General features: G+C 43.4%; 1 protein-coding gene across 1 annotated transcript in view; it reads left to right on the top strand.

Moving 5' to 3' along the window:
• Positions 1-18,226, top strand: part of LOC124776788 — a 63,350-nt gene extending 45,124 nt beyond the window's left edge. The window contains exon 2 of the mRNA XM_047251926.1: positions 17,241-18,226. Within this exon, the coding sequence (XP_047107882.1) occupies positions 17,250-18,131 (882 nt within the window). The 5' untranslated portion in view covers positions 17,241-17,249 and the 3' untranslated portion in view covers positions 18,132-18,226. The remainder of the gene's footprint in view (positions 1-17,240) is intronic.
• Positions 18,227-18,677: the final 451 nt, after the last annotated feature.

Below are 18,677 nucleotides of genomic sequence, written 5' to 3'. Positions count from 1 at the left end.
GACTGCCGACTGAGCTACCTAAGCACGACTCACGACCCGTCCTCACAGCTTCAATTCTGCCAGTACCTCGTCTTCTGCCATCCAAACTTCACAGAAGCTCTTCTGCGAACCTTGCAGAACTAGCACTCCTGGAAGAAAGGATATTGCGGAGACATGGCTTAGCCGCAGCCTGGGGAATGTTTCCATGGGCAAACCACTTAGCAGATGCCAGTATGTTATCAATTACGCGGAAAGTGTAGTGCATAATCACTGCTTTGGCTGAGCGTGTGTGCTCTTCATTTCAAAAATAGGATAGCTACTCGTAAGTAGATGATAATATGATCAGGAGTTATAACATTGCTACACTTCAAAATACCTAGGAGTAACGCTGGACAAATCTCTTACTTTCCACAGACACTGCAAGAATTATAAGTTGAAAGTTTCCACCAGGAACAATCTGTTAAGAAAATTGACTGCATCACAGTGGGGCAGTCAACCTGAAGCCATCCGAACCTCAGCACTTGCAATTGTCTGTTCTGCAGCAGAGTGTGCTTCTCCAGTTCGGTATAATTCATCACGTGTCAAAGAGGTAGCTCTAGACGATATGAACTGGGACAAGCATGTAATGGCAGTTGTGGGGAAGGCGGATAGTCGTCTTCGGTTGATTGGTAGAATTTTGGGAAGATGTGGTTCATCTGTAAAGGAGATCGCTTATAAAACACTAATACGACCTATTCTTGAGTAGTGCTCGAGCGTTTGGGATCCCTATCAGGTCGGATTGAGGGAGGACATAGAAGCCATTCAAAGGCGGGCTGCTTGATTTGTTACTGGTAGGTTTGATCATCACGCGAGTGTTACGGAAATGCTTCAGGAACTCGGATGGGAGTCTCTAGAGGAAAGGAGGCGTTCTTTTCGTGAATCGCTACTGCGGAAATTTAGAGAACCAGCATTTGAGGCTGACTTCAGTACAATTTTACTGCCGCCAACTTACATTTCGCGGAAAGACCACAAAGATAAGAGAGATTAGGGCTCGTATGGAGGCATATAGGCAGTCATTTTTCCCTCGTTCTGTTTGGGAGTGGAATAGGGAGAGAAGATGCTAGTTGTGGTACGAGGTACCCACCGCCACGCCTCGTATGGTGGATTGCGGAGTTTGTATGTAGATGTAGATGTACCTGCAGAATTATAACAGGTTGTTTGAAATCTACTACTGTCGAAAGGTTTTACCACGTTGCAGGACTAGCACCAGCTCCCATTCGAAGAAAAACTGCGGCGAATAAGGAATGAAAGAAAGTGGAGCAAGAACAAACCCATCCCCTGTAAGGGCATAAACTGCATTCGCAGAGATTGAAATCAAGGAAGAGTTTCCTTAGTTTCCAAAGGTACTTACTACCGCTGCTGAAAATTCCAAGGTGCAACTTTGGGGGGATAAGACTTGCCTTCCCTCTGGTTGGAAAAGAGTTTCTGAAACTGTGCCTCCAGGACATGATGAGGAATGGATGACCTGGAAATCTTTGAATAGGCTGAGATCAGTAGTGGATGGATCAAGGTTTAATCTGGAAAGATGGGGATACGGTACAGAAAACAATATTAAGTGCGATTGTGGAGAAGTCCAGACTGTCCAGTCTCCTGCACTGGAGAAGACCTCCATCAGGCGACAGAAAATGGACTGGAAGCGTCCAAATTTTGGTCAAAGACTATGTGACATGTTAACTGTGCACCTACGTATGGTTCTGATAAGAGAATAAATAAACTGGACGTGGTGGCTTCTACTTCGAGCAAAGAATTATTACCAACTCGAGTAGAATTTCCACGTGAACTGCTAGAGCTTCCGTCAAAAAAGGACTAGATTTGAATGATAGTTAGTCATGTAGATTATTAGAGCAACTAGGGAAGGATGGGGAAGGGATCGTCCGGTGCATCATTGAGATAAGCATCCCAGATTCTGTCTGAAATGGCTTAGGAAACCCACAAAATACCTATATCTGGATAGCCGGAAAGGGAGTTAGCTAATTAGTAACATGTTCCATGGATTATTTGCACCATTTCTGTCAAAATGTGGAAGAAGCCAGTTTCTAGGTTACGTATATACCACAGTTACAAACTTCTAGACTTGTAGAGGGGAGTGAGTGGAGATACTCTGAATACGAACCCATGTCCGTAAGTGTCATCTAGCGACGCTACAGAGCGCGAAGCTGTAGGCGCCAGCGTCCGTTAACGTATGTGCATACAGGGTGATTCCTTAATGATGTTACAAACTTCCAGAGATCATGGAGACAGATAAACGTGTCAATTCGAAGTGAGGGTCCCTGTACCGGAAACGAAAGAGACGAAAGTTATAAGCGAGAACCGTTCGTATACTTCTGACAGTGGAATACATGTACCGGCACTGTTGGTGCTAAGAGTGTAGAGTATGCATGTTTCAGAGGTGGTAGTACGGATCAAAACAAGAAAAAATGTCCAGTAAACATGGGCTCTAAAATGCATTCCTCAGGAGCTATGAGCACTTCTTCAGTAGAGGATATGTGTTCGATGCTAGCGAAGATGAAGAATTGCTCATAGCCCCTCAGGAAAGTATTTTAGATCCCATGTTTAACGATACTTTTTTCTTGTTTTGGTCCATACTACCACCTCTAAAAATTTCAGACCCGACTTCTAACCAACAACAGTACCGGTATATCTTTTCCTTTGTCAGAAGTATCAGAATGATTTTCGCGTATAACTTTCGATTCGTTTGTTTCCGAACCAGGAACCCTTACCTCAACTGACAGATTTATCTGTCTCCATAATTTTTGAAAGTTTGTATCATCATCACGGAATCGCCCTGTATACACATACACTTACACGCGCCTGCGCCTTTAAGTTTGACGCAATGTAGCGTCGTTTCCGGGCATGGGTTTGAATTCAAAATACTATGTACTCACTCCCCCCTACAATTCCCAGAAGTCTGTAATGGGAATTTCGGAACACCCTGTCTATGATTTATTTCTATGTATGACTGCATCTCGATCATTTACAGATTATTATATAACACAGAAGAGCAAATTTAACAAAAATGAGCACATTAGTCTTAGTCACTGCTCATATTCCAGCTGAAACACAAATTTAACAAGAACTTAAATGGATTATTCTACTACACTCGACATGCTACCGATGTTTAATTAAATCATTTTCTCTCTAATAGAAGGAGTTGCCCAGAATAAATGATCTCAGGTTAGATTCAAAATTTGTTTTGTTGCATGTCAATTTTATTCTAAGGGGCAAATGATCAAAGAATTTTGTGGCGGCAAACTGAATTCCTTTCTGACACGTTTCTTCCTGTTGAAGTTTTCAGTAATTTGACACCAGAAATCTGGAGCATTGCCATCAGTAACCGATCTCTGTTTATGTGCCACATTAATTGCTGGTATTTGCCTATTCATAAAAGAAGAAAGAGTAAGGTTTAATCTCCCGTCAACACTATTGTGGATAGATACGTTGTTCTATTTCCAGCAGAGAAATGCATGTATCGTGGTTTTTTTTTAATTTAGGAAGAGTCTAGTTCCAGACAGTCACTAAAAATTGTGTGACAAATAGTATTTCTTACGTTTACTAACACTTAGGTCATTTGCAAAAAGTACAACCTCTTCTTGATGTATCTAAACTTCAGCACAATAAATAGGACTGGACCCATAACCGAATCTTTCTAGACTGTGGTTTCTCCCAAGTCACTAAAATTTTCTCCCAAGTCAAAAAAAATTTCTGCGCTTCCAGGATCATTCAGCACCAAAACTTGCCTTCTTTTTGGTAAATATGATTCGAACAATTTGCTTGTAACATCACTAATGCTATAAAATATTTTCTCAAATAGTGTCATGATTTACACACTCAAATTCTCTTGACACAACTCACAAAATTCTAACTAGCGATAGTTCGTTATTTAAGACTTGTAATATATGGCGAGTTAAATTTTAAATCGCATTCTCAGTTGAGCAACTCTTCTGGGACCTAACCTGTGAAGTATTCAGGAAATCGTTTCTAGCTGATTATGACACTTCTGTTGAGTATATTATTATCACATTACAGAAAATGAAACCACTAAGGAAGCGGATAGATACACTACTGACCATTAAAATTGCTACACCAAGAAGAAATGCAGATGATAAACGGGTATTCATTGGACAAGTATATTATACTAGAACTGACATGTGATTACATTTTCAAGCAATTTGGATGCATAGATCCTGAGAAATCAGTACCCAGAACAACCACCTCTGGCCGTAATAACGGCCTTGATACGCCTGGGCATTGAGTCAAACAGAGCTTGGATGGCGTGTACAGGTACAGCTGCCCATGACGCTTCAACACGATACCACAGTTCATCAAGAGTAGTGACCGGCGTATTGTGAAGAGCCAGTTGCTCGGCCACCATTGACCAGACGTTTTCAATTGGTGAGAGATCTGGAGAATGTGCTGGCGATGGCAGCAGTCGAACATTTTCTGTATCCAGAAAGGCCGATACAGGACCTGCGACATGTGGCGGTGCATTATCCTGCTGAAATGTAGGGTTTCGTAGGGATCGAATGAAGGGTAGAGTCACGGGTCGTAACACATCTGAAATGTAACGTCCACTGTTCAAAGTGCCGTCAATGCGAACAAGAGATGACCGAGACCTGTAACCAATGGCACCCCATACCATCATGCCGGGTGATACACCAGTATGGCGATGACGAAAACACGCTTCCAATGTGCATTCACCACGATGTCGCCAAACACGATTGCGACCATCATGATGCTGTAAATAGAACCTGGATTCATCCGAAAAAATGACGTTTTGCCATTCGTGCACCCAGGTTCGTCGATGAGTACACCATCGCAGGCGCTCCTGTCTGTGATGCAGCGTCAAGGGTAACCGCAGCCATGGTCTCCGAGCTGATAGTCCATGGTGCTGCAAACGTAGTCGAACTGTTCGTGCAGATGGTTGTTGTCTTGCAAACGTCCCCATCTGTTGTCTCAGGGATCGAGACGTGGCTGCACGATCCGTTACAGCCATACGGATAAGCTACCTGTCATCTCGACTGCTAGTGATACGAGACCGTTGGGATCCAGCACGGCGCTCCGTATTACCCTACTGAACCCACCGATTCCATATTCTGCTAACAGTCATTGGATCTCGACGAACGCGAGCAGCAATGTCGCGATACGATAAACCGCAATCGCGGTAGGCTACAATCCGACCTTTATCAAAGTCGGAAACGTGATGGTACGCATTTCTCCTCCTTACGCGGGGCATCACAACAACGTTTCACCAGGCAACGCCACGTCAACTGCTGTTTGTGTATGAGAAATCGGTTGGAAACTTTCCTCATGTCAGCACGTTGTAGGGGTCGCCACCGGCGCCAACGTTGTATGAATGCTCTGAAAAGTTAATCGTTTGCATTTTTTTTTTTTTTTTTTTGTCATCAGTCTACTGACTGGTTTGATGCGGCCCGCCACGAATTCCTTTCCTGTGCTAACCTCTTCAACTCAGAGTAGCACTTGCAAACTACGTCCTCAATTATTTGCTTGATGTATTCCAATCTCTGTCTTCCCCTACAGTTTTTGCCCTCTACAGCTCCCTCTAGTACCATGGAAGTCATTCCCTCATGTCTTAGCAGATGTCCTATCATCCTGTCCCTTCTCCTTATCAGTGTTTTCCACATATTCCTTTCCTCTCCGATTCTGCATAGAACCTCCTCATTCCTTACCTTATCAGTCCACCTAATTTTCAACATTCGTCTATAGCACCACATCTCAAATGCTTCGATTCTCTTCTGTTCCGGTTTTCCCACAGTCCATGTTTCACTACCATACAATACTGTACTCCAGACGTACATCCTCAGAAATTTCTTCCTCAAATTAAGGCCGGTATTTGATATTAGTAGACTTCTCTTGACCAGAAATGCCTTTTTTGCCATAACGAGTCTGCTTTTGATGTCCTCCTTGCTCCGTCCGTCATTGGTTATTTTACTGCCTAGGTAGCAGAATTCCTTAACTTCATTGACTTTGTGACCATCAATCCTGATGTTAAGATTCTCGCTGTTCTCATTTCTACTACCTCTCATTACCTTCGCCTTTCTGCGATTTACTCTCAAACCATACTGTGTACTCATTAGACTGTTCATTCCGTTCAGCAGATCATTTAATTCTTCTTCACTTTCACTCAGGATAGCAATGTCATCAGCGAATCGTATCATTGATTTTGTTCCTGTCGGTTAAATTTCGCGCCTGTAGCACGTCATCTTCGTGGTGTAGCATTTTTAATGGCCAGTAGTGTAATTATTTAGACTATTCCTATCACCTATCTTATAAGGATGTTTGGTACGGAATATTTTAATCTGAGACAAAAAATCCTCCTGCTAATGATGTAACATCGTGTTTTTGACCTCTTTCGTGTACGGTATGTGGACCCAATATTTTATGTAAATATATTAATTTGATGTATTCATAGGCTCAGATAACATCAGGTGCTTATAATATGAAGAATTTCTATGCAGGGTGTTACAAAAAGGTACGGCCAAACTTTCAGGAAACATTCCTCACACACAAATAAAGAAAAGATGTTATGTGGACATGTGTCCGGAAACGCTTAATTTCCATGTTAGAGCTCATTTTAGTTTCTTCCACCTAAGCTCAATGGAGCACGTTATCATGATTTCATACGGGATACTCTACCTGTGCTGCTAGAACATGTGCCTTTACAAGTACGACACAACATGTGGTTCATGCACGATGGAGCTCCTGCACATTTCAGTCGAAGTGTTCGTACGCTTCTCAACAACAGATTCGGTGACCGATGGATTGGTAGAGGCGGACCAATTCCATGGCCTCCACGCTCTCCTAACCTCAACCCTCTTGACTTTCATTTATGGGGGCATTTGAAAGCTCTTGTCTACACAACCCCGGTACCAAATGTAGAGACTCTTCGTGCTCGTATTGTGGACGGCTGTGATACAATACGCCATTCTCCAGGGCTGCATCAGCGCATCAGGGATTCCATGCGACGGAGGGTGGATGCATGTATCCTCGCTAACGGAGGACATTTTGAACATTTCCTGTAACAAAGTGTTTGAAGTCACGCTGGTACGTTCTGTTGCTGTGTGTTTCCATTCCATGATTAATGTGATTTGAAGAGAAGTAACAAAATGAGCTCTAACATGGAAAGTAAGCGTTCCCGGACACATGTCCACGTAACATATTTTCTTTCTTTGTGTGTGAGGAAAGTTTCCTGAAAGTTTGGCCGTACCTTTTTGTAACACCCTGTATATACGATAATTGGGCTGGTACAGTACGTGTAGACTTGTAGAAGTTCATGTTAATGTTGCGACGGGATGTCAGTCTCTCTCTCTCGAACTGTCGCAAAAAAATGTGGACGACAAGGTCTGGCCTGTAAGTGTAGCGACACAGTGATAGAAGCAAAAACATTAACGCAAAAGCACATGATTTCATTGTTATCTTTAGTGTGTGTGTGTGTGTGTGTGTGTGTGTGTGTGTGTGTGTGTGTGTGTAACTTTTTGTTTGTCTGAACAATTTTACCTCTATAATGAATTGTTTTCGCAAAATTCACATCGTTATTCAGTGAATCCGTCGTCGGCCCAAAAATATAACGGAACAGCATAACGACGAAACAAAGATAAGTTGTGTAGCGGCAGTTAAAACCACAATGTTTCCGACCACGTTCGGCATTGTAACGCCGGAAAAGGCTAGCCTCTTCCCTTATCTTGTCGACCTCTATGTCGTCAGCTTCTCTAGAAAAAAACTATTACATTATTTCTGTAGTCACTATCTAAATTTTATTTGCATAATTTCTCTATTCAGTAATTCATGTATTATTACTTTAGCTTTAATCTGTCATTAGACTGTATTAATTACATTTAGTTTATTACACATGAGAGTGTTTTTCAAGTTTTACGGTTTTCTAAAATATTTTTCTAAAAGCTGTTATCTATCCAAAATGATCGATAAATAATTGGTATTCAGTGCTTTAGATGAAAAACGTTTGAACTGCAACAGAAATTAATAATGAAAAAAGTTTGTAACAAGAAGAGATTGCAGTAAGACTTACGTTTTTTTTTTTCACGTCAATTTTCAATTCGTCCTTCCCGTTTCCGAAGACATATTCTTTCCTCCCATCTACCTAACGCAAAACCGCAATACATGACTATAGTCAGTCGCCGTTTGAATCACTCATCCCATATCAATACCTGGATGTAGCAACTCTTAGGAATACGAAATGGAATAATCACATGAGCCCGGTCGTACGTAAAGCAGATGAAAGACTTCGTTTCATTGGTAGGATACGGGGAAAATGGAATTAGTTTACAAAGCAAACTGCTTACAAAATACTGATGCCATCCATTGTACAACACTAGTAAGCCCGCATTTCTTCACAGAATAGAGTTGCCATGTATAAAACAGCATCAAACTTCTGACTGCAAAAGAGTTAGTGACTTAAATATTAGATGATAACTATGTAAGCGAGAAAAATTTAGAAAAGGTTTGAAACCACGTTTCACGTTTGTTGACAGTCGCTAAGCACTCTCATTATCCAACACGCTATAAGAGTAGTCTGCCCGTTTTAAGTAAGAGCTAGTTTTTCATGCGTCTCAGTGTTTGTAACACCTGACATATGTGAATTACAGTGAGATACATTGGGGTGACAAAAGACGTGGGATACCTCCTGCAGAAATTTTGAGCCTTGCTGCTTCTACAGCCGTCCATAACAGTGAAAGTGTTGCCGGTGCAGGATTTTCTGCACGAACTGATCTCTCGATTATGTCCCACAGAGTTCGATGGGATTCACGTCTGGCGATCTGAGTGGTCAAATCATTTGCTCGAATTGTCCAGAAGGTTCCTCAGACCAGTCGCTAATAGTTGTGGTACTGTGACATTGCGCATTGTCGTACATAAACGTTCCTTCGTTGTTTGGGAACATGAAATCAATGAATGGCTGCAGATGGTCTTCGGGTAGTCGAACATAACCGTTCCAAGTCAATGGTTGGTTCAGTTGGACCAGAGGACCCTGTCCATTCCATGTAAACATAGCCCGTACCATTATGGAGCCACCACCAGCTTTCACACTGCATTGTTGACAACTTGGATCCACGGTTTCTTGGGAAATGAACTGAGCGTGTGGCATCGTTGGCCGGGAGGACCCATCTGGGGAAGTTCGGGCGCCAAGTGCAAGTCTCATTTCAGTCGACGCCATATTGGGCGACTTTCGCGCCGGTGATGAGGATGAAAGGACGATGAGGACAACACAACACCCAGCCCCGGAGCTGAGAAAATCTCCAACCCGGCCGGGAATCGAACCCGGGCCCACTTGCACGGGAGGAGAGCACGTTACCACCCAGCTAAGCACGCGGACTGCTTCTTGGAGTCTGCGCCTCGTTCGAGCCCTACTATCAGCTCTTACCAGCTGAAAGCGGGACTCACCTGACCAGGCCACGGTTTTCCAGTCGTCTAGGGTCCAATCGATATAGTCACAAGCCCAGGTGAGGCGCTGCAGGCGAAGTCGTGGTGCTACCAACGACACTCGCGTTGGTCGTCTGCTGCCATTGTCCACTAACGACCAGATTTCGCAGCACTGTCCTAACTGATACGTTCGTCGTACGTCCCACAATGATTTCTGCGGTTATTTGAAAGTGTTGCTTGTCTTGGCAGTGACAACTCTACGCAAACGCCGTTGCTCTCGGTCGTTAAGAGAAGGCCGTCTGCAGTGAGAGGTAATGCCTGGAATGTTGTATTCTCGGCACACTCTCGACACTGTGGATCTCGGAATACAGAATTTCCTAACGATCCTAAATGGAATATCCCATGCGTCCAGCTCCAACTACCATCCCGCGTTCAAAGTCTGTTAATTCCCATCGTGCGGTTACAATCAACTCAGAAACCTTTTCACACGAATCATCTGACTACAAATGACAGCTCGTCCAATGGACTACCTTTTTATACCTTGTGTACGCGATACTACCACCACGTGCACATCGCTATCCCACGACTTTTTGTCAACTCAGTACAATATCGCACATATTGTCAGTGGCTCATGTGGATACTGTCTGCAAAATGTGTTACAAATAGCGTCTGTAGTAAAGAAGTAACAATTTGAACCTTCATGCCTGGTAAGTTTTACTGCACACCCAGTGAAAATATAGCAAGTGATAGAGTTTTTTCCTTGATAATTTCGCCGGGGGTGTCCACGAGAAAAAGTTTCGCAAGGGTTTGAAATTATGTGTAGAGTTGGTTGGAAGTCGCAAAGTGCTCTCACTCTCAAATGCTCGATGAATATATTCTACGCCGGCCGAAGTGGCCGTGCGGTTCTAGGCACTGCAGTCTGGAACCGCGAGACCACTACGGTCGCAGGTTCGAATCCTGCCTCGGGCATGGATGTGTGTGATGTCCTTAGGTTGGTTAGGTTTAACTAGTTCTAAGTTCTAGGGGACTAATGACCTCAGCAGTTGAGTCCCATAGTGCTCAGAGCCATTTGAACCAATATATTCTACGTTTTTGCGTATGGTGAGTTATGCTACCTCAAGACAAATGCAGTTTCTAGCTGTAATGATTGTCTTCCCGTGTTAAATCTTTAGCATATAATTATACCTCTTAATGAATAGATTAGTGAGTACATACCTCTTAATGAGTAGTATTTAAAATTCGCTCTGCTGTTATATGAAATACTGAAAAGCATATTTATGTTGGCCCTGATAGCCGTTAGATGGGCAGCCTACACCTGGAACTGGATACCGTGAACCGGGATACCCATTTAGTAACAAAAGGTTCGGCCACGTTAATGTGACCACCGCCCTTATTCGACGTAAACGTGCAATAACCACTCAGAGACTGCAGGAGGAAGTGTCCCATGTCCTATGTTTCTAGTTCCAACTACCACTCCGCGTTCAAAGTCACACGCAGCCGGCAGGTGGAATAGCAGTGGAGGGTATACAGTGCAGTCGTTGTCGTATTGTGGAAACAGTGCTGTTTATCTGACGTCCAAAAGAGTATGATCTTTGCCTCTCGGGGCAAGGGTGGATGCATTTGTCCAAAAGCGGCGCCGAGGCATGAATGACACGGGTGAACGACGACTGCGGAGATGTGTACGGGCGAATAGACGTGCACCTGTTGAGCAACTGGCCACCCATGTGAACCAAGGGGCTATAAACAGTGTCTCCTCAACGATCGTTCAGCGAACGTTTCTGCGTATGAACCTCCACGGCACACGCCTGGTTCATGCACCCACGCTGAGTGCCGTTCGTCGGCGACGACGACTAGTACGTGCACGTCAACACCGTAAGTGGACATCCACTGTGTTTACATGGAATAGACCGGGTCCTCTGGTCCAACTGAACCAACCATTGACTTAGAATGGTTATGTTCGGCTACGCGAAGACCATTTGCAGCCATTCATCGATTTCATGTTTCCAAACAACGGAGGAACTTTTATGTACGACAATGCGCAGTGTCACAGTGCCACAACTATTAGCGACTGGTCTGAGGAACATTCTGGACAGTTCGAACAAATGATTTGGCCACTCAGATCGCCCGAGGTGAATCCCATCGAACTCTGTGGGATGTAATCGAGAGATCAGTTCTTGCACGAAATCCTGCACCGGCAACACTTCCACTGTTATGGACGGCTGTAGAGGCAGCATGGCTCAAAACGTCTGCAGGGGCTTCGTCGAGTTGTTGCATTACGCCGGGCAAAAGGAGGTTCGACACGGTACTAGGAGGTATACCATGACTTTTGTCACCCCAATGTTTATCACTCTAATTCACATATGTCAGGTGACACAAACATTGACTTTCCATATGAACCACATTTATGTTCTATCGTACACATGGCAAACACCATGCTACAGTCTTCGGAACGGTTCAGGCCGAAGGAGAGAGCGTTATGGTCTGGAGAATATTTCCGTGGCATTCCCTGGGTGATCACGTCATTCTGGAAGGCACAATGGACCAATACAAGATGCGTCCATCCTTGGGATCCTGTCCACCCCTATATGCAGTTAGTTTTCCTCGGAACTAGGCAATATACCAGCAGGACAGTGCTACGAGTCCGCAGGTTGCAGTGTACATGCGTGGTTCGAAGAGCATTAGGTTGAGTTTGCCCTAATCCCTCAACGTAACGTGAAACTTCCCGGATTGAAGCCCAGACGAGAAATGTGACTCCACCGTGATCAGACTGTTGGCGCCTTGTATCCCCAATCTAGAAATACAGCGCAGCTGGCCACGGCATTGGAGTCGGCATGGTTCCACATCCCTGTCGATACCTTCCAGAATCTCGTTGACTCTCTTCCTGTACGTCTCGCAGCGGTCCACGCCGCAAAAGGTGGTTATTCAGGCTTTTGACACATTAATGTGGCTGGACAGTGTATGTATAAGGCAGTCAAAAACGAGACAGATGGGAAAAAAGGAAGTAAACCATTTATTAAGAGAAGTAATTGTCATAACTGTCAACAAATGTACCCCACCGTAACACAAGACTGTTAATACCCTCATGGAAAAATCTTCGCGCTTGCCTGCGGCACTATGAATGGTGCAAATGGCTCTAAGCACTATGGGACTTAACAATCTGAGGTCATCAGTCCCCTAGACCTAACTAATCAAAGAACATCACACACTGCCATGCTCAAGGCAGGATTCGAACCTGCGACCGTAGCAGCACCGCGGTTCCGGACTGAAGCGCCTAGAACCGCTCGGCCGCAGCGGCCGGTGCGGATCTATGACTGCATTCGTGGAGTGCATCTCTTCGTCCGAAGCAAATCGACGGCTACTAATGTATTTCTTCAGGGCTCCAAAAATACGGAAATGGCAAGGTCAGAGATCGCGACTGTATGTAGGATGTGGGCGGACCCACATGTTGCCGAGGCTGTTTCGATTACGTCGCAGAAGTTTCGCTTGGAAGTCCTTACACTTACTCCATACAGTCACGATCTCACCACATACGATTTCCATATATTTGGAGCCCTGTAGAATGGGATAAGCGGCCGCTTATTAGCTTCGGATGAAGAGGTGCACGCTTGGATACCAAAGGTGCCTCGACGCCACTTTTGGACAATGTCGCTTTGCCATGTACCGGAACTGTTGACCAACTTAGTCATTTCGGAAATGCATCCACCCTTGGCCCGAAAGGAAAAGATCACGCTCTTTTGTATTTCATATAAATCGCACTGTTCCGTAGGCAACCGCAAATGTTTTTCGGTGAAGGCATTGACCGTCCTGTTTCACAGTGGGACAAATCCATTAACTGTTATGGCGATCACTTTCGAAAGGATAGTTAATTTTTTCAACTTTCTCGTTTTAATTTGACAGCCCCTTATAGATTGTGCAAGTGTGTGGGACCCATATCAGGTAGAGGTAACAGGGGATATTTGTCGTACAGAAAAGAAGAGCGAAGTAATCGTCACAGGATTATTTGATACGCGTGCAAGTGTCACGAAGATGCTGGTAAACTTGAAGTGATAGACTCTTGAAGATTTACACCAATTACTCCGTGAAAATACACTTAAAAAGTTTCAAGAGCCAGTATTGAGTGAGGAAACTAGGAATATACTACATCCCTACACAGCGCTTCCGTATGAAACTTCAAGACGAGATTAAACTGATTACAGCGTACACAGAGGTTTTCAAGCAATCATTCTTCGTCTCTCCATACAGAAGGAATGGAAGTAACCCTAATAAGCAGCACGGTGGGAAGTACCCTCTGCCATGCACAGTGCTTTGTGGAGTATAGATGTGTACGTATACGCATTTGTAGACGTAAATGTAGTTCTTTATGAATGAAAAAACATAGGAAGAGGATGTATATTTTCCGAAACATGGCAGACAGACTACCAACTGGCCAAACCGGAAACCCGAGGAAATTATATTCCAGTAACTCGATGCAGAAACCTGCATTTACATATCAGTTGCACGACACATACAAAATTACATTACATGGAAGTTATTGCTATTGCAGTCAGACAGGACATTTTACAAATCAAATTTCGTAAAATGATCATTATTACTACATTCGACATTGCAAATATGATGGAGTGGAGCATTCACAGAAATGTCCCATCGGCTCCAGAATGGTTCAAACTCTCTGTTTCGAAGTGAACGGCTTGTTACGAAGTCGTAACAGTTCACAGCCCGGTGAGAAAACGCTAGTACTAAAAGATGAACAAATGGAGTGCACCCGCTAAACATGGTATTCCGATTCACGAATGTTTGCGAGAGTGATACCTTCCTTTACAGTATGGAGTAGTTCGAGACGTAATAGCGCAGACTCCCAGACTGGAGTACACGAGCAGCCTGTCTTCCAAAGACATTACGAAGACAACCTTCATGCTGGCAGAGCCCAATAAATCACAACAAACTGAAAATACGTGTTATTACACAGAAAAAAATTAAGTGTCATTTACAACAAGTTCACTTATATGCAAAAATTAATTCTATTACAAAATTAGGAAAAAGACGAAATATTTACATATAATTGTTTTGGGATGTTAGAGTACTTCATCAGACTAGTTGAAACACACAAAACGAAAGCTCCATTTTCAAGTACATTATTAATTTTTAACATGCTGTTGAGCCATGAGCATTGATGCACGTAGACCTTAGAAATTTTGTGATTTTTCTGGGTTGTATGTGAAAAGTTTACACGTTCTTAAATCGGAAAGAAGAGAAGAGTACGAATTACTGGAACATACTAGAATCATTTTAATTTTGCGCATAACACTGGAAGATAGGACAAATTTGAAAGTAGCCTATAAAATCAGTTATAGTAACATTAAAATAATGTAAAGCGCATCAAAAAGGTAAGGCACAAATGAACAATGAAGTCGTAAAACCACTTGAGTTTTTGTATCCCCGGAAATTGGAGCTGAATCGATAATGAACAAAGAAAAACGAAGAGTAAAACTAGATTTTGGAAAACTAAACAGGGTTTCGTAAACTAGACTGCAGCGCCGTTAACCGCACGGCTACTTCGGCCGGCTGAATAATTTCAAATGCATTTTAATGGAGGTGAATTAAAGCTTTAATTACCACTGTGAGAAAATTTCAGGTGGTTTTTTATTTATACAAACACTTTTATAATATTGTTTATATTTGTCAATTGTCCGCCCCTGGTAGATGAGTGTCAGCGTGACGGCATGTCATGCCTAACGGCCCGGGTACGATTCCCGACTGGGTCGGAGATTTTCTTCGCTCAGGGACTGGGTGTTGTGTTGTCGTTATCATCATCATTTCATCCCCATCGACACGCAAGTCGTCGAAGTGGTTTCAACTCGAAAGACTTGCACCAGGCGAACGGTCTACCCGACGGGAGGCCCTAGCCACACGGCATTTCCATTTCCATTTGTCAATTTCGTGTTTTAAATACAAGCACCAGAATGATAAACTATCTTTGTTTTCAATGTTTTTATTAATTGACATCTTGCACAATCTGTGAAGGACGAGTGTTTACACGAACGACTGGACAATTTCGTTAAAAATCGTTGATGACAGTTTATGATGCACTATTAATTGTATTTTATATAGTTTCACGGGAATTTATTTCTCTATTATTTTCAATCAGATAAGTTCAATTTTGTACATACGCTTTATTAGACTTTTTACCTATCTATAAAAATAGACGTCACAGGATTGAACAAGAGGAGTACGTTTTGGAGGAATCACTTTCTGGTCATCCTGAAGAATTTCGTCATATAATTCAGGATGAGCTTGTCTACCACGAGAATCAATAATTAATAAAAACTTTGATTTTTAAAGCGATGTAAAAAAGCAAATTAAAAGTTACGCGAAAGTAGGATCGAATGTGGACTGCCCGCGTGGCAAGTGAGTCCACACTACAAGCGCAGCCAGAATGCGTCAATTGACTGGTATATGAGCTGCGCGTAAAACTTTAGAGCTATTTTTCTCGGTATCTTCTGGCTAGTGCGCTTTACATGTTTTATGTGTGGACATCCTTGACTAACCTCGAAGTCTCATCCCGAACTGAATTTCCGAAACTTTAAGGTCCCCTTGTCAGACGACGACCCTATTTTAAACATTTTTGGAAGAAGGCTGTTAACAGTCTTTAAGTTATGAATAAAATGAGTATTTTAATAATCAGCTGTTTATATTTTAAACCCAAATATCTACCGGTTTCGGTCTTAGAATCATCTTCACGGATGAGGGTTAAAATGATTTACATTCATGGCATGCATTACATATTTTAAGTAATGACTAATGCAATATGATGGCTTAAACCATTCTAACCCTCATCCGTGAAGCTGGTCCAAGAGCGAAACCGGTAGATGAAAAAAAAAAATGAAATGAGCGTATGGCCTCTTTGGCCGGGAGGCCCCATCTGGGGAAGTTCTTATTCCAGTCTACGTCGCATTGGGCAACTCACGTGCCGGTGATGAGGATGAAATGATGATGAGGACAACACAACACCCAGTCCCCGAGCAGAGAAAATCTCCAACATGGCTGGGAATCGAAGCCGGGCCCGCTTGTATGGAAGGAGAGCACGTTACCACCCAGCTAAGCAGGCGGACACAGGCAGATATTTGGGTTTAAGATATAAATAGCTGATGGTTCAAATATGCAATATCGAGGACCTAATTGAAGGCTAGTAGATTATATTAGAAAATATATAGGAAAAAACATGAGGCGTTTGGTTGTATGCTGTACCTCGTGGGAAAGTGTAGAGGGGACTTCCATGCAGCACTGAATGATGATGATAAAATCGATGATTATGTAAACTTTAAGAGTAATTATAGGTACTGTTATGACAATAATATCTCGCCATTTACCAATAGAGGGGTGCACTCAGCCTCGTGGTGCCAATTGAGGAGCTACTCGACCGAATAGTAGCGGCTCCGGTCAAAGAAAACCATCATAACGACCGGGAGAGCGGTGTGCTGACCACACGCCCCTCCTATCCGCATCCTCACCTGAGGATGATATGGCGGTCGGATGGCCCCGATGGGCCACTTGTGGCCTGAAGATGGAGTGCTAGTGCTATTTACCAACAGAAACAAAAAGACCTAAGGGGTAGTTTTCAGACGAAACTTACGGTTAACATTGGCTGGTAATTCCATTTTATATCTACTTGTAGGAACCCACTTCTCTGCAAACGTCATTTATGACGATCCTAATTTTATGTGATGCGATCTAGGTTAACAGCTAATTCTTACATAACATTTGTTCTTTTTTAAGCTTGTTCCATTTATTTCGGTACAATACAGTGGTTTCGTTTCGTATTTTTGTTCCAGGTTACCACAATGATTTCTGCAGTGAACCTTTGGACGGTGTCGATTGCCATTTTGTGTAGTGTGTCACTGAGCTGCCTTAATGCAGACGCCGCTGAAAACCTGGCTGCCCTACGAGAGACAGATCACAGCTTTGCATCTCCCAGACGATTCAAGCTGTCACTGGACGCTGGAGACTTCTCAGGTCATCCAGATCTAAAGGTAGAGAAACATTCTCCTGCTGAAATCCAAGTGTCCAGTACTGGAGGCGAAGCTTCAGATTTTGATACCAACAACAGTCAGTTCGTGCAACAAATGACCGATTTCATCCTGCATCTGATCAGATCGCACATAATTTCTCAGGATAAGCGGCAGATTGAGTTACCTGATATCCATAAGAGTTCTTGCAAAGGGATAGGTTACCTGTGTGTTACGTTAGCATTGAACGCAACCGAAGGCTGGTTTAGGGACCTGTCTTCTATTACACGTGCTGGTGACGTCAAGGTCTTTAGCAACGAAGAGAACATAATAATGGATTTTGGGATTGGTCTGCGCACAATACAACTGGGTTACAACAAGTACAGATTGAAAGTAGGTCCTCTGAAGCTCAGCGGGAAGATCGACGGAGAAATGGGTACGAGTGTGGTCAGGGTAAAATTTTCCATGGACGTCGGCCAACAGACCTGCAGCATCTCTCTCCTGGACACGGAGGTCAGCTTCCTCGGAGAACCGAAGCTCCGGCTTACCGGTATGGGGAAGCTGAACCCGCTGCTCTCCAAGATCGTGACGTGGGTTGCGAGCAGAGCCCGCAAAGACGCTGCAGCCACAGCCGAGGACATCCTCCGAAACACCGTCCAGGATGTGTTCGAGCGCTTGCGTTGTGATGAAGAGGTCAACAACGTTCAAGCGCTCTAAACACCGCGGTGGAAAGAAGTAAACATTAATCTGTCGTTATTCTTCTGAATTTTCTTTATTTCGTAAATTAATAAAAAGTTCTTTCTTTAACTTGAGATTTAAATGTGTTATTTGCTTGTGATGATGATGGTTTGTGGGGCGCTCAACATCGTGGTCACCAGCGCCCATGTAAGTTCCCAGTCTTTCCATGTCCAGTCGCGCCACGTCGCGAATTATGATGATAAGAGCAAACACCCAGTCCCAGGGCAGAGAAAATCCCCAACCCGGCCAGGAATCGAACCCAAGATCCCGTGATCTAGATGCAGCAACTCAGGCCACTAGACCACGAGCTGCGAACTTATTTGCTTGTGGCTGAAATGTACATAAAAGTAAAAAACTGTAAGGACATGACAAAAGTAAAGGGCTACTCGTAAGTACCTCCGGAGTTAAAAAAAAAAACTAGAAGGAAACTATAAAACTTACAGAAAAATGGCACTTATCAGTAGACAGTATATTTCTTCAAGTTTCCACTCGCATCACATTCTGTGGAGCAGTTGCAGAGCGTAC

The sequence above is a fragment of the Schistocerca piceifrons genome, chromosome 2 (assembly GCF_021461385.2).
Source record: "Schistocerca piceifrons isolate TAMUIC-IGC-003096 chromosome 2, iqSchPice1.1, whole genome shotgun sequence".
In the NCBI taxonomy this organism is placed as follows: Eukaryota; Metazoa; Arthropoda; class Insecta; order Orthoptera; family Acrididae; genus Schistocerca; species Schistocerca piceifrons.
Note: the sequence above shows the minus strand (reverse complement) of the source record. Positions and strands in the feature narration are given on the sequence as shown.